Source organism: Argopecten irradians, chromosome 4 (genome assembly GCF_041381155.1).
Source record: "Argopecten irradians isolate NY chromosome 4, Ai_NY, whole genome shotgun sequence".
Lineage (NCBI taxonomy): Eukaryota > Metazoa > Mollusca > Bivalvia > Pectinida > Pectinidae > Argopecten > Argopecten irradians.
This window is the reverse complement of record NC_091137.1, coordinates 38898423-38916381: the sequence shown is the minus strand read 5'-3', so window position 1 is coordinate 38916381 and position 17959 is coordinate 38898423. Positions and strand designations below refer to the sequence as shown.

General features: G+C 35.2%; 1 protein-coding gene and 1 non-coding gene across 2 annotated transcripts in view; one reads left to right on the top strand and one right to left on the bottom strand.

Annotated features, from left to right (window-relative positions):
- The window catches only part of LOC138321593 (PP2C-like domain-containing protein CG9801), a 30313-nt gene extending 12748 nt beyond the window's left edge, over window positions 1-17565 (bottom strand). The window contains exons 1-3 of the mRNA XM_069265365.1: window positions 16694-17565; window positions 2345-2490; window positions 51-176 (exon numbers count right to left, since the gene is read on the bottom strand). Of these exons, the coding sequence (XP_069121466.1) occupies window positions 51-176; window positions 2345-2489 (271 nt within the window). The 5' untranslated portion in view covers window position 2490; window positions 16694-17565. The remainder of the gene's footprint in view (window positions 1-50; window positions 177-2344; window positions 2491-16693) is intronic.
- Trnas-gcu (transfer RNA serine (anticodon GCU)) lies at window positions 17290-17371 on the top strand. Its single transcript has one exon. It is a non-coding gene; the product is annotated as a tRNA-Ser (tRNA).
- Window positions 17566-17959: the final 394 nt, after the last annotated feature.

Sequence of the window (17959 nt, the reverse complement as noted above, 5' to 3'; positions counted from 1 at the left end):
TTTAATATCTGTATATAGCTAAGTGGTTAAAGTTTATACAGTGATTTTACCTGACATCTTGCCATTGACTGGATGTTGCTCATACAGAGATATACAGATACCATAGGCTTTCTGGTCTTTATTGTTCCAGTTTCTGACCCCAGCAATCTCACTGGTGGACATGGAGGAGTTGCCATCTATAACAAACAAAATCAATTAAGTACATATTTACCATTTACCACTACAGTGCATGTTCTCTAAACTATAGTTTTATAACGGGTCAATACTGCTTCAATGTTTTCTATTGATTCAATAAATATGTACTAAAATCAATAGTATCCAACATGAAGGTCTGGAAAAGATGTGGGCTCTCAGGTCATGGCATTTAACTGTGCTTTTTGATGCTATATAATGTAGTTTTAGAACCTTACATAGAATTGTCAAGTAGATGTAAAGATATCCCCAACAAAGTGAAAGATTTTGGTCAGCAGAAAGCTTGATGAGTACTGACCACTTTTTACCAGGGTTAAGCTAAAGAAGACATGGCAAGAAAATCATATTAATAGAGAGCATTAACTTTTCCACTGATTTCAATTTGTTGGATCAGAACATCTACTTCAATGACTCAACCGACAATTTGACTAATATTTAACGAAGGCATCCGAATTAAAAATGCACAGGCATCTATGAAAGGAGCAACATAGGGTTTAAATTAAAAGAAGTATCAATTAGCTATAATTGACTTTATTACCAAAGATCAATGTTTATATATTACCCTCTCATCTAAATATTATTTTCATTTCTATAAGGTTTCTCAACACACTTCTCTACTAGATATTTTTTAAAGAGCATTTAAAAAAACATAGTTTGAGTGATTACAAAATTTGAGTGACATATATATACTTGATGTAATCATCATAAAATGTTATTAAATCACTATAAATAGGCACCAAGATTTTGACTTGATGCAAAACTAATTTTGTCAAGATCAGAGTGTATTGGCAAACATTAATTTTGTCAAGATCAGAGTGTATTGGCAGACTTAACTTACAAAATCATAACACAATGGCAATTACATTCAAGGGAGTTTGATCATGCAAAGATAACAAGCCCGCGCCGCAAACCATCTGATACGAATAGTGTTACTACACAGTCCTATTGGCAGAATACTTCTGACATTCGCCCTGTATGCTTTGAGGGGATAAAGCTTTCATCAGTGCCTCTCCGATCAATACCAAAACTCACAACATTGGAAACTCTCTGCACTCTGTTTTCTACATTACCAGCTATTGAGTACTGATGATTATACAGATCTTGTGAGTTTGCTTTCAGAAACAGATATTTACCAAGGAATCTAATCATGTACAGCTTGGTCATACAATGATTCCATACAGTCCATTATCATTGGTTATAACTACAGGGGGTATACATCCAAATGGAAAGTAGATCAACATTAATTAACTAGACTAATGAGGAGTAATCTAAATTCTGTTACCTATATTAAAACAAACAATCTGATTGAGAGTATGAACTTAAGTGAAACTTTGCAGACTTCTAAGGATGATAAATTGATATTTTTTTATTATTATTTATATTTCACTGAACATCTACAAGATTGTTTGATTTTGGGCATTTCCTTAAAGGCCCATTACCTTTCCAGAGCAAAATATAAAGGTTTCTTAAAAAACATTAATAACACCAGAAAATGCATACCGATGATCTAAAATAAGGTTACGACACCAAACATATGCAAGATTGCCTGCGTAATATATGAAAACAGTGGAGAGTCAACTCGCTGTTTTGCCGTCTGACGCAGTGATAATCAACTACCGCGCGGTACTTAGGACAACGGCGGGAAACATAATACGACCTGCGTTATGAAAATAAACATTTTATTTATTTTAATCAAATCGTTCAGAAGGTGATGATAAATGTAGTATTAACGGTAAGTTAATAATTTTTAGGACTCTACAAAATTATCGATCTTGTTTTACATTCCCATTTTAAAAATTAAAAGCCGTTTCGGAAAGGTAGTGGGCCTTTAATCCCATATCATCACAATACACATTGTGTCACACTGGTATATGTGTATGTGCTGTCATATATACTTTCTCGACCATTTCTAAAACTTCAAATATGATGTAATTTTATCCCTAAATTATCAACAAAACTTGTACTTGGCATTAATAAGAATTAAAGAAGGTGTATAAGAAATACTCATAACAAAATTTTAACATGTCAAATAATGGTTTGATATTACACATGCACAAATTACATAATAAAATTATTAAAGGAAAATTCCCTGTTGAAAACATCAACAATGTCTATTTTACTAATTGATAGTTATAATGATCATTATACATACTATCTTCATTGGTGATGGCGAAGGTCAGTCCAGAATCTGGTCCTGTGTAGCTGGAGAAGACCTCATCACTCAGATGACCGATATCCAGCAGAGGAAGGTCGTCGGCACATTTTCCGGAGAAAGTCTCATTTCCAAACCGTGCCATCCTACAATGTAAAAGATACTCCAGCCTGAGAGATCATCAAGTCACTCAATGAATTATTCAAAATTCAGGATCAGGAACAAGTCACCACTGGTATCATCAGTATTATTGTCATACAACTTACTATAAAGCTGGGGAATCTCTGGACATTTATATACAGAGTTCTATGTTAGTGTAGGTATATAGATTTACCTTCATGCTGTATGAATATCTAACTTGTTCAACATTGTATAATCGCTGTAAGCACTAATGGTATCAGCACATCCAGTACATTTACTTTGTACAGAAAGTCAAACAGGCACTGCACTGTACTATCACAAACAAACCGGCCACTTTGGTGGCTTGCCCATTTTTACTCCTGATATTTTACTCTCTACACACAGTGCTGTCGACTTGGATGATCCTGATAATTGCTCACTGACAGAGCTGGTCTTTGGGGTAAAGGGTTTTACACTGGTATATAGATGGTGTAGTGAAGGAGGGAATTGGCATAGATATTTGACCATCAGCTCTGCCCATCTGACCTTCCACAGATGATTATTTGACCTTTCTGATGATCACTAGGGAAATGGGGACATTGAGAATGGTCACTTTTAATAAAATAGAGTCCCACTAATATCCAGTAGTGACCTTCATTTTCTGGCAAAATTGGATGGATTGTGTGAAGAGCCGAGACTGAAAGACATATATCATAGGGAATGGTGGAGTGTGAGTTAGGAGGAGGGGTTGGGGGAGGAAAAATGGATCAACAGAAACTAGATTTGCAAGCTGCTCCATTTTTAAGTTTCCATGACATTTAGAAAGGGTAAACTAATTAGCCTCTCCTTATATTTCATGTTTTTTTCATATGTTTTTTACAACTTAAAGCCCAACTCACTTTTCATCAATTTACTGTAAAAATACCTTTGAAATCAATTACAAAGTAGGTATGTACCGAGTATGTAAAAAGCATTTCTTACAAATCCACACATTAATCACAGATACATATACTTGTATATGCTGTATGAAACCTAAGGTTCCCAGGGATTCTTGGGATCAAGGAAATATCTTTATTTAAGGAATAGATGTTTATTTTCGCCGGGGTTACATAATTTACATGGCTCCATTATCATTATAACCTCATAACCTCAACAAAATAAACATCTATTCCTTATATTTACAGTTTTTCATATTTATAAATTAATATTATTTTTCCCGCGGTAGTTGCATATTTTTTATTAAAATATCTTTATTTTTTTCTCTCCCGTCATCATCAACGAATTCGATTGAACAGCTGATTGGAATCGAGTCATTTATATGTTCCTGCCAAAAGTGGGGTCATGACCCCATGTTGCTACGCCATCGACTGTTCACATAACAATAGAATCGCCGTGCGTGTTGTGCTAACATTATACACTGATAATGATAATACTAGAAAGCATGGATATGGAGTCCATGTCAGTGTAAACTGTAAACATATATATATATCAGAGGACATCTTTCATCAGGAATTTATTTCTTTAGTACTTTCTGAGAAATTCCAATAACATATGTTATGTATGACACTAAATACATGTAGTTATGAGATAAGGGAGATAACTCCTATAGCTTTTTTTATCAATACATCCTATGAAGGTCATATCATTGATTTAGGTTATAGAACTTTCTAGAATATAATCATGTATAAAAAATATGTTTGTAAACATGTTGATTTTAAGTAGAGATCTAGAATGATCTATTTCCAGAAAGTTATGTGTGTTTATTTGTTTACTGCTTTTAGTTAGATATTTCTAGAAGTAGAAGATTCTCCAATATTCTTGAATTAGGTTTTAGCTATATATACTCCAGCTGTCCAAGGCTAATCAGAACTGTAATGAGACCTGTAATAAGACATATCAAGAATTGTACAGCGCCATATAAGATTCTATTGGGAGAGCTATTGTGACTTTATCTGTGGATTATTACAACACTTTGTGTGGATTTATTCATATTGCCTGGAACTTTACAAATCATCTGTGGACATTCAATTTCCTTGTGGATTTGTGATTATTGTTAATTTGAAACCTGGAAGGACCAAGGATTATACCAGGACATTCGCATACAGATAAGTAACACTTTAAATCATCGTACTACTCTTGTACCACCACCAATTACTTTAGACATTGTAAACCATCTCTGTATAATATTGTATATATAATTAAATTGTGTTTTGAATTTAGCTGCTGGTTTCTCCTTTCTGTTATTCGTTAATGTAACAGAAATTGGGGGCTCGTGTCCGAGATCGATATTCAATTTGTGAAATCTAACTTTGAAAAAATTAATTAAGAGATTTTCAAAATTTGTGTACAAACTTTGAGTTTACATTTGAAACCAACAGCTAGATAAATATGACTACTATGCAGGTAGAACAGTTTGTTAAAGCGCCATCCCTGGAAGTTCTTTTGCAAGTTAGTAAGAAGGATTTACTGTTATTGGGTAAACATTTAGGCCTTACTATCAAAACTAATTTGAGGAAAGCTGAAATTAGGAATGTAATTATAAGATATTTTGTTGACAATGGCAAATTTGACTCTAGTGCATTAGATAGTATAGAGGAAACAGTCAGTTCAGAAATTCAAATTAGACAAATGGAACTTGAACATGAAATGAAACTAAGACAAATGGAAATAGATAAAGAGAAAGAAATGAGAGAAAGAGAAATAGAAAAGGAGTTAAGAGAAAAGGAAATTGAGAAAGAATTAAAAGAAAAAGAGAGAGATCAGATGTTAGAGCTAGAGAAGCAAAAAATTCAAGCTGAAACAGAACTTAGAATGAAAGAATTAGAGCTAGCTTCTCAAGACAGTTCAAGTAATCCAACTTTTAGGGGTTTACAAGGAAACAGAGGTTTTGATGTCAGTAGAAACATTAGGTTAGTTCCTCCTTTTCAAGAGAAAGAAGTTGACAAGTATTTTCTGCATTTTGAGAAAATAGCTGATAGTATGAAATGGCCTGAAGATAAGCTTACAATGCTTCTTCAAAGTGTCTTGATTGGTAAAGCTAGAGACATTTATTCTTCTTTATCTGTAGATGAGATTTCAAATTACCAAGTAGTCAAGAAAGCTATTTTTAAAGTTTATGAGTTAGTTCCTGAGGCTTACCGCCAGAAATTTCGAAACTCGAGAAAGAGAGATGAACAAACTCATGTAGAATTTGCCAGAGAAAAGGAACAATTATTTAATAGGTGGTGTGATTCTAAAGAAATTGATGAGGATTTCGGTAAATTGAGGCAATTATTGTTGATAGAGGAGTTTAAACGTTGTGTCCACACACAAACATAAAAACTCATTTAGATGAGAGAAAAGTTGAAACACTTAGTGAAGCAGCTACAATGGCTGATGATTACGCTCTCACCCACAAAGGCTCATTTGTTAAAAACAGTTCTCAAGACAAAAACAGTACCACAGGTACTAGTAAATTTGGTCAGCCTAGGAACCCAACCTTTAGTGGCCCTTCCAACGACAAACCTAAATTAGGTGATAAAACTAAGTCTGCTTCTAAAACAGATGATAGGGTAGGTGTGGGGTCTCCTTCTGGTCCTGTTTGTAATTACTGCAAGAAAGTAGGGCATGTTATGTCTGAATGTTATTCTCTCCAGCGTAAGGAGCAAAGGCGTAAACAGTCAGTTCCTTCTGTGTTAGCTATGTCAAAGCCTAGTCAGAAACTTAGTGATATTGTGGAAGATTCTAAAGTGTCTGTTGAGATTAAGAGCTCAGAGTCTGATAGTGTCTTGGAGAAGTACTCTCCCTTCATTTCTGAAGGTTTTGTTTCACTTACTAGTGATATTACCAACTTGAAACCTGTGAAGTCAGATTTTGCGAGATACTGGGGCTTCTCATTCTTTGATATTAGATGGCGTAGTGCCTTTGTCTGAGGAGACCTCATCTGGTAGTAGTGTTTTGCTTCAAGGTGTAGAGTTAGGTTTTGTTAATGTGCCTCTCCATTGTGTTTATTTAAAGTCAGATTTGGTTACTGGGCCTGTCACCATTGGTGTTAGACCGGAACTTCCCATAGAGGGCGTGTCGCTCATTTTAGGCAATGACTTGGCTGGAGAGAGAAAGTTAGGGTAGATCCCTTAGTGTCCAGTATTCCAGATAAAACAGATGATGCTGAGACTATTCAACAGGAATTTCCTGGTATTTTCCCTTCTTGTGCTGTAACTCGTTCAATGAGTAAGAAGGTTTCTGATGTTGCAGTAGTTGAGGATCATTATAGTCCAGGGTTAGGTGACACTTTCTTGGCTCATGATATAGAGGATGTCGGGAGCAAGTGTGATCTTTTGAGCAATCCTGTAGACTTTGATAGTGATAGAGTTGTTCCTAACAAGGGTACTTCTTTGTCTGACATGATGAGTAAATCATCTTTGTCTAGAGAGGAGCTTATAGTAGAACAGGAGAAAGATCCTGAAATCTCCTTATTGTGTAATCGGGCTTTGAGTGAGGAAGAGGCTGAGAAAGTCCCGGTTTGTTACTTCCGTCAGTCAGGTGTGTTGATGCGCAAGTGGCGCCCCCCTGATGTGTCTCCCGAGGAAGACTGGAAGGTTGTCAATCAAATAGTTGTCCCACCGAGGTATAGGCAAGATATTCTAAGTTTGTCTCATGACATACCTATGGCAGGGCATCTAGGTGTGACCAAGACTTATAACAGGATCTTAGATCACTTCTTTTGGCCCAAGTTGAAACGGGATGTGGCTGATTTTTGTAGGTCTTGTCATACTTGTCAGGTGGTAGGGAAACCTAATCAGAAAATCCCTGTTGCACCTTTGCACCCCATTCCAGCATTTGAGGAACCATTTAGTAGAGTCATTATAGACTGTGTAGGTCCTCTACCCAAAACTAAGTCTGGGAATGAGTATCTTTTAACTATTATGTGTGCTTCCACACGCTTTCCTGAAGCCATTCCACTCAGGAATATTAAAGCCCCTAACATAGTCAAGGCTTTGGTTAAATTCTTTACATTGGTTGGTCTTCCAAAAGCTGTCCAATCGGACCAAGGTTCGAATTTCATGTCTGGTATTTTTCAACAAGTCATGTACCAGCTCCAGATCAAGCAGTTATAAGTCTAGTGCTTATCATCCAGAGTCTCAGGGTGCTTTAGAACGTTTTCATCAGACATTGAAGAATATGATGAGATCTTATTGTTTTTGAAAACAAAAGAGATTGGGACGAAGGCATACACATGTTGTTGTTTGGCGTTAGAGAATCTGTACAAGAATCTCTTGGTTTCAGTCCATTTGAACTTGTGTTTGGACATACTGTACGTGGTCCTTTGAAAATTTTGAAAGACAAAATTTTGGACGAAGATTCTAAAGTGAATCTCTTAGATTATGTGTGTAACTTTAAGCAAAGGTTGACAAGGGCATGTGAATTGGCAAAAGAAAATTTGGCCGTTACTCAAACCAAAATGAAAACATGGTATGATAAAGATGCCCGTGCAAGAAGTTTTGATCCAGGTGACAAAATTTTGGCTCTATTACCAATACCGGGTCAGCCTTTGCAAGCTAGATATTTTGGACCTTATATTGTTGAGAAAAAGGTTGATGATGTTAACTACATTGTACAAACTCCAGGGAGGCGCAAGAAAACTCAATTATGTCATGTTAATATGCTTAAGGAATATGTAGATAGAGAAGAGAGCAAGACCTCTCAACCTATTGCTACTTTGGCCTCTGTACCATCACAAAGTGAAAGTACAGCTGATATTTGTAAATTAGACTTAGATGGTGGTGTACAAGATGTAGGTTTAGACTGTGGTGTTAAGTTAAGGAATTCAGATGTGCTCGCGAACTTGGACAAGAAACTATGTCATCTATCGGAAAAGGAACGCAATGAACTTAAAGATTTGATACTTGAGTATAAACATTTGTTTCCGGATACACCAGGCAAAACAGATGCTATCTATCACGACGTGGATGTAGGCGATGCGCCACCTGTCAAGCAACATCCTTACCGTGTCAATCCTTTGAAAGAAGAACACTTAAAGAAAGAAATTCAATACATGTTGGACAATGATATTATTGAACCAAGCAAAAGTGAATGGAGCTCTCCATGTGTTCTGGTACCAAAGCCAGACAAGACATACCGGTTCTGTACTGACTTCAGAAAAGTAAACTCTGTCAGTAAAACAGACTCTTATCCAATTCCAAGGTTTGACTCGTGTATTGACAAAGTTGGCAAAGCCAAGTATGTTAGCAAGTTTGACCTGTTGAAAGGATATTGGCAGGTGCCATTAACAGAAAGAGCTAAAGAAGTGTCGGCATTTGTAACCTCGCAAGGTTTGTACCAGTACAAAAAGTTATGCCATTTGGTATGAAGAATGCCCCGGCAACATTTCAACGTCTTCTTAACAGCGTGATATCAGACCTGGAAGGCTGTGATGGATACATTGATGACGTCATCAACTACCACGACACGTGGGAAGACCATCTACGCGGGATTCGTGAATTCTTCGAAAGACTCACTACCATGAAATTGACTGTAAACTTATTGAAATGTGAATTTTGTCATGCAACTGTTGAATTTTTAGGCCATGTTGTAGGACAGGGGCAAGTTAAACCTGTTCAGGCCAAAGTAGAATCAATTATAGATTTTCCAGCTCCTGGAGGCAAGAGAGAGCTGATGAGGTTTCTTGGTATGGCTGGATACTACAGAAAATTTTGTCAAAATTTCTCTGTTATAGCAGCTCCACTTACTGCTTTGTTAAAGAAAAATGTCAAATTTGTTTGGTCAGACGAATGTAAGTCTGCATTTGAGAAATTGAAAGCCATACTATCAAACTCACCAGTTCTGACTGCTCCAGATTTTAATAAACAGTTTAAACTGTTTGTTGACGCCAGTGATGTAGGTGTTGGTGCTGTTTTGATGCAAGAAGGTACTGAACAAATTGACCATCCAATTTGTTATTTCTCGAAAAAGTTTTGACAAACACCAGAGAAATTATTCCACCATTGAGAAAGAATGTTTAGCGTTGATTTTGGCCTTGAACCAATTTGATGTGTATCTCTGCACTACAGTTGTGCCTGTGTTGGTCTTCACCGACCACAACCCTTTGACATTCATTGGGAAAATGAAAAACAAAAACCAAAGAATTCTCAGGTGGAGTTTGACTTTGCAAGAATACAATCTTGACATCAAACATATCAAAGGGAAAGACAATATTCTAGCAGATGCTTTATCAAGGATTTAAACATTACTTGATATGTCAAGAAAGTTTCCTTTTCAAGAAAACTTTCTTTTCTTTAAGGAGGGGTGTGTTATGTATGACACTAAATACATGTAGTTATGAGATAAGGGAGATAACTCCTATAGCTTTTTTTATCAATACATCCTATGAAGGTCACATATCATTGATTTAGGTTATAGAACTTTCTAGAATATAATCATGTATAAAAAAATATGTTTGTAAACATGTTGATTTTAAGTAGAGATCTAGAATGATCTATTTCCAGAAAGTTATGTGTGTTTTATTTGTTTACTGCTTTTAGTTAGATATTTCTAGAAGTAGAAGATTCTCCAATATTCTTGAATTAGGTTTTAGCTATATATATACTCCAGCTGTCCAAGGCTAATCAGAACTGTAATGAGACCTGTAATAAGACATATCAAGAATTGTACAGCGCCATATAAGATTCTATTGGGAGAGCTATTGTGACTTTATCTGTGGATTATTACAACACTTTGTGTGGATTTATTCATATTACCTGGAACTTTACAAATCATCTGTGGACATTCAATTTCCTTGTGGATTTGTGATTATTGTTAATTTGAAACCTGGAAGGACCAAGGATTATACCAGGACATTCGCATACAGATAAGTAACACTTTAAATCATCGTACTACTCTTGTACCACCACCAATTACTTTAGACATTGTAAACCATCTCTGTATAATATTGTATATATAATTAAATTGTGTTTTGAATTTAGCTGCTGGTTTCTCCTTTCTGTTATTCGTTAATGTAACACATAACATCCGTAGATGCCAGATAGACAGACAGAATGGCTGACTTGGAAAGACAGACATTGCATTGGATCATAGGTAGACAAAGTGCAACTTGAATAGCCCACCAATGATGGTAGTGGACTAAAAATCCTTTTGTATAACAATTGCTATTACACAGAGCTCTCGTCATCTCCATTATACATCCATTCCAGTTGAGCAAGCAAATTATCAGAAAGACCTTGCTTAAATGGATCAGTTACATAGTTAATGCAGTTTTAGTATTGTTTATTAATGACGTACGGTACATTGATTTTTTGATCATAGACAGCAGACCATATTTTCTGGCCACTGTAAAATGGCATCAATCAAGTTTAAAGCAGTACAGATACTTTTAAGCCTGGTCCATAATTCTGTCAAGGTGCGCATATCATGATTATAGGTCGGGTTTAGTTTGCTTTTGCTTATAATTATAATTTACCAGTGATATATATTTATACCATATTCAATATGATCCTTACAGTGTAAATAATTAATAAAATGTATTTTACCCAATAGGCCTAAAAGCTATATATTAACTACATACATGTAGTATCCTGATGATGACCATGATCAGATGCCAAAATTCTTAAGAAAAACAATAGGATTCAGTCCTAGGCTATAGCTTTTAACTATGCTTTACAGTTTTATCTGAAAATCCTATTGAAAACCTAGGACTCTTAAAATATAGTGTCTATATGGCATCCTCAACCCTTTGTTCTCCAAACTATATACAAAGTCCAGACCTAATTATATAAATAAATCAATGTTTCACTGAAAAGATTTCTCCAATAAATTACTTTTAATTACCTATACTGCATATAATATAGTAATAACATTTATCAGTTGTCTATGTGCATTATAAACAATAATCATAGTATATATATATATATTGTATATCTTATATTTATCTTGACCATGTGAAAGAGGAGCTGCTAAGCTCAACATATTATCAAGTTAAAATAAAGTCTATTATTATTATCATTATTATTATTTAACAATCAATGATTGTAATTAGGGTCAAAATAAATGTCATACTCAAGATCTGCACAAATTCAAAGGTTTCATAAATATATACATGCATGTATCATATATATATATATGATGACCTATAAATACACGAGGAGTCACAGGGAATTTGCTCAAAGTCCCTCCTGTGAATTGTGTTGTAACACAACACAACAGTCAGCAGAGGTTTTTAATACCGCACTAGTTAGAGATGTACTTGATATAATCTAACTTTGATTACTTTGGAGTTTGCTATATACGTACACTTATTTCATCTGCTAAGTAAAAGAACAACAAAAGATAACTCTTGTTTTGTTTTTGTGTAAAGCAGGCTTGTGAATGTCATGTAAATTAAATAATCAAGACGATATAGCATTAAATTTCACTTGAATCTGATATCATTATCAAAATACAGATCAATCCTATTGTCAGTGTTGTTCTATATAGGAAGTGTGGAGGCATTAAATAACTGGTCACATTTTGGTGACCTTGCTATTGGGATTGTTCAATCAAATTACAGTAACAATTTAAATTTCAGAATATTGAAGGTCAAGTTCTAATTCAAGTGTGCAAATTAAAATAGCTTGCAGAATCACTTCCATGTGCAAGTGCCTCTCCATGTGTCACTTATAATTAACATTAACTTTAAATTCGTGGCCAAATAAATAACACAAAATGTTGGCTGGTTACTTAGCTACAGTATAGTCAAATAGACATTATACTGCATATATCATACATTTAACATTCCCCCGAAAATGCATATATTTACATGGCCTTGATTATGGGATGTTGTTGGATAATCTATAAAATGCCATGAGAATAGATGGATCTGCATTTTAAATTTGACACATGCAGACATGAGACTGCAATTATATTGAATGTACTAAATTAATACTTAATTGCATGTACATGTAATATAAGTGACATACAATCAATTTTAACAATTGTCTTCAAAACACTATGTACCATAATGTCTAATTGAAATACATAAATGTTCGGTAATTTGACCCATGACACACTTCTCAACATCTGGATTTTCATATGGACCAGCACACAGCTAATGGCAGGGACAAAGTCTGCATGTTATGGATCCATAAAATTAGATTTATTTCATCACATAATTTTGATAACTGATGCATGGATGTCCCATCAATTTGATTTTCAATAATTATGTCAATTAACTTTGAAACGAGTACATATATTGTTGCATTGTGGTACAATTGCAATATTTATTTGTATGAAACATCTACGTGTATAGTAAATATATAATGCAGCTGGTATAATTATATAACTTAAAGTTCAAGTTTCCTAAATGTAAACTATTACTCTAGATCTGTTGTCAGCTTAACAAAACCGTTCCTCTGCAGTCAGATTAGTCTTATAATGAGACCATTAAGCTGTACATACTTTATGTAACTCAGTAGAGAGAGTGTTGGGTGACAATGAGGGTCCTTGTCACATCTGTCCTACAACCATAACTCAATGGGATCTTCCAGACGTGCCTAATGCCTGTCTCCAACACCATTGTGTATTGGCTAGACACACAAAGACTGCAGCCTCCACAGACAATGTACCCCAATTAATGATGGGGAACAGATCTGAGGACGATTACAAACTAAATTCTACAATCCTTTGTGCCATTAATCAGACATCACTGTCACTGAAGTCTGCGACAGCTTTTGTTTCTTTGTGAAACAGATGAAAAGCTTTCTCTTGTATTTTTTGCCTAAATTGTTATAAATCATCTTGAATACCCATAAATTTAACTCCATTATATAAATTAGCTATCTTTCAATATATTATAATCATAATATATTGTAATTCTGTTGGAAAATAATTATCTAAATGTAAAAATATATATCTGGTACACTACAAAGTCTAAAAATTCCATTTTTCAAGCTAAATCAAATACATACATACATGCATGATATCTTAAAGAATTCAGTCTATTTTAAGCAATTCTGCATCTAGACTACCATGACTTGCTCATTGTTGGTGTCTTAACGGGTTGGTATATTTCATATTAGTTTCACTCTTCATTTATACCAGGCATTAAGAATCATTATCTTGATAGAGGATTTGTTTCATCCTCATGGAAATATATGAGCAGAGCTAAAAACTATTTACAATATAGTGTGACTGTCACATCTTAATATTTCCATTCTACTTTCAGTTTTCCATTTGATCTATGTTAAACCAGATAGGCAATATCAAGCTATGAACTCCAATCTGGTCAAGCGAATGGATATCCAACGTTTCCGCTGAGTCACGGACAATGCATTCAATGTATACTTCCGCCTATACATAACGTCAAATAATTTAACAAGAGATCCCAGAGGGATCTTGGCGCCCACCTAAGAATGATCTTTGTCTGACAAAGGAAAGAGGGATCTTTTCTCTGCTTTTCAAGCTTTTACTACATATTACTACACATGAAATTTGAGAAAGATCCCTTGACTACTTTCTGAGATATATAACAGTAACAAACTTCAATTATCAAAATCCAGGGTGGCTACCTGTCGGCCATCTTGTTCACCGATCGGTCCTAAAATGCAATATGCACAACTAGGGCCCTAAGGGAACCTGTACATGAAATCTGAGAAGAATTCTTTTGGTACTTTTTGAGTAATAGCGGTAACAAACTTTAAACTATTAAAATCCAAGATGGCGGCCTGTCGGCCATCTTGTTCACCGATCTGTCCGAAAATGCAATATGCACAACTAGACCCTTAGGGGAACCTGCACATTCAATTTGATACAGATCCTTGGAGTACTTTCTGAGAAATAGTGGTAACAAAGCTTTAACTATCAAAATCCAAGATGGCGGCCTGTCGTCCATCTTGTTCATCAATCAGTTCCAAAATGCAATATGCACAACTAAGCCCCTATGGGAACCTCCACATGCAATTTGAGACAGATCCTTTCAGTACTTTCTGAGAAATAGCTGTAACAAACTTCAATTGTCATAATCCAAGATGGCACAACTAGGGCCCTGAGGGAACCTGTACATGAATTTTATAATGAATTCTTTTGGTACTTTTTGAGAAACAGCGGAAACAAACTTTAAACTATCAAAATCCAAGATGGCGGCCTGTCGGCCATCTTGTTGACCGATTGGTCCCAAAATGCAATATGCACAACTAGGCCCCTATCTATAGGGGAACTTACATGTGAAATTTGAGAAAGATCCCTTCAGTACATTCTGAGAAATAGCAGTAACAAACTTTAACTATCAAAATCCAAGATGGCTACCTGGCGGCCATTTTGTTGACCGATTGGTCCCAAAATACAATATGCACAACTAGGGCCCTAGGTGAACCTACATATGAAATTTGAGAAGCATCCCTTCAGTACTTTCTGAGAAATAGCGGTAACAAGAATTGTTAACGGACGGAAGGACGAACGACGGACCATGGACAAAAAAGCGATTTGAATAGCCCACCATCTGTTGATGGTGGGCTAAAAAGTGGTTTTAAAGTTGTGAGGTCTTTGAAATCCAATACTCAGGCAATAGTATCATCGTGTTGACAAAATAGCATGTATTGAAAATATCATCGCATAGTTTTCATTTGTTTGCTTGTTTCAAACCGTTTTGTGTTGAACTATATTCAGAAGCTGATGCTTTGGCTGTTCTGTTTATTGAACTTTGTGACATCAACAGTAGCGCAAGGGGGAAATTCAAAAGATATACGTTTATAGTTTTGAATTTGAATTATTATCGTAATGTGAAAACTGGATATTAGTGATATAAGAAAGATAAATATTCAATGGCGCCTTAAACTGGCACCATTCTATTTATCTTCCTTCCGGATGGGCTTCATATCAACTGTATGTCCAGTCTGGTAATAATTTATTGCTTAAATACAGCCTTTTGTATATACTTTTTATCAGTATATATACATTCTAGTTCACCATAAAAGTCGGAATAAAATATTGAAACTTGATTATTTTTCCAGGTCTTGTTCACTCACTTTGGATTTTATTCTGATGTTCATCCTTTTAGAGTTCACAATGTATATATCCACGTAGACTATAAAGGGAGATAATTTGTAAGATAATGAGTAGTGGGACCAGAAGTGGTAACTGGTGATGATGATTTATATAAATTATATTAGGAGTTGGCATCTGCATGAAATTTCATTTGTCTCAAGGATATCAATGTTAACTTTAAAACACATTGGAAATTTTGATGTTTGAACAAGTCACATGGAATTCGTGAATTCATTGTATGGTAATTCGATCAGGAGCATGTTGAAGTTCTTGGAAATTATACATACTACCAGTAGTGTAACATCATTTTGATAAAATCACCATTAACATCATTTTGATAAAATCACCATATGTATAGATCTAAAATTGATATGCATGCTTAGAATATTTACAGTTGATTGTAAAATGATATATCACCTATAAAAGGATACTCCTAAAACATCAAATACAACAATGTAAAAGTTAGTCTTACAGATACTTAACTGTCAGTTGTCCTTTCCTAATGAAGAGATCTAACACTTGTATGGACCAGAGGAAGAAATTATCAAGTTACATACATGTATATATAGACATATATTTGTTACATTCAATTGTAGTCCTAATTGCAATGAAAGTCAATATATATATACGGTACCTATTGTACATGCATGCAAGTCTCTGATCTCAACCATTTGCTGAATATGCAATTTAGTCCTACAGATAATAGTCTGTAACAAGCCACTAAACTAAGTAAACTTACAGTCTGATTCGATGCTGGATACAAGTTATGTTGTGTTACATGTAGGTTTCTGTGGTGATGCAGCTGTATATGTATGTAAGGGCATACACTTAGTATATTTATGTAAGTAGATAAACGTGTTGAAGTCAAGATTTCATATCCAAAGATTCTTATCTTCACAAACTTCTGGGAATGGCAACGCTTTTATTCAAGTCACGAGAAGCAATCTGTTTTCTAGTGATATCATGTTACCACTGCCAGCAGCCAAAGTTCCTCAGTAGTTGTAGCATTGCTATCTTCTAACAGTAATATAAAATAGGTCAGCATTAGGCCTATACTCAGAAATATGGCCATACGTTGGCTGTCAGCTGCTGTACCTGGGCATATTGTGAATTTATGACCCAGTGACAGAGTTGTCAATCATCATTTTGTTATCTTTATGACTGTAATTTAAATATTTTAGCATGATTATGTATTTCACTATTTTAATGTCAACTCACCTCTGGCAACGTTTTTAGGTCTGTGGCATTCGGTGACCTGTCACTTTAGAATGCGTTTGGAAAACAGATTTTCATTTCAATGGTTGGGGCTCAATATTCGAATCCAATCCTCAGGGCCAAAGTGTGTTCGACTTCACATCCATACCGCTTCCGGTAGTTGTGAATCGATTATGGATTATGTTCGTTACTCATTGAGAATGACTCATTTCTATACAATATTATGCTAATTAGCACGAAATAGCTCCAACTGTAGGCCTACTTCCAACGTCCACGACTTGGTCAAAACATACAACGTCTCAGCTGATTACATCCTTTTCTATCTAACGCTTTTTATCTATTGGCACAAACGCATCCCTGACCTCGACAAATTCTTCACATTTTATGTCTGGGTTTTCTAGCGTGGGTTAGAATGTGATAGCATGATAAGAATGTCAATTGCTCTGTCTCGGTGTATTCTTTTGTATTGGTAAACCTATATAGAGTAACGGATTGATATGAACAATCTTAACGTCTTAATTTACATTATCAATGAACCGAGACGAGTACTTTGAAGCCAAGTCCAACTGGAAAAGTTACGACATCGACAGTGCATGTCAGACGAGGTGGCCGAGTGGTTAAGGCGATGGACTGCTAATCCATTGGGGTCTCCCCGCGTGGGTTCGAATCCCATCCTCGTCGTCATTGCATTTTGTTTTCTTTTCGTCGATAAAAAAATGTTTTGTTCTTCAGGGAACTAGGCATTCAGCTGAAATTATAATTAAATAACATGTGTCCAGCATGAGAAGTAATAAATGTTTGAGTAATTATACACAGTGTCGTTTTCAAGTATTCATAATCCACCATGAAAACATCTATTGTCTGTTTGCATTTAGGCCTTGCACTTTGAACTCCCCTTATTCCAATGCCCAACTTGGTAAAACTGAAAAATAAAGATAAGTATCCAATAACACTTCAATGAAATTTAAATATATATAGGCCTAGCATTTATTGTTACATGCTGTTATATACCAGACAAAAGTAGATGAGTAGACAAATTAAAGGAAATCTTACATCTTTCTTCTATTTTTCGTCTACAACTAATTTTCACATGTTACAGGACAGGACGAGTTACCTCCCGTTAGTCAGAATAAAGATTCTGGTTTTTAGTGTTGTATGCAAGAGTTGCTTCCCTTCTTCCATCTACAGTATCTATCAAATTTTTCTACGCAGTTCATAACCTGATCGACACTTGTTAAATTCTTACTTGTACAGGTACACTAAAGTAAT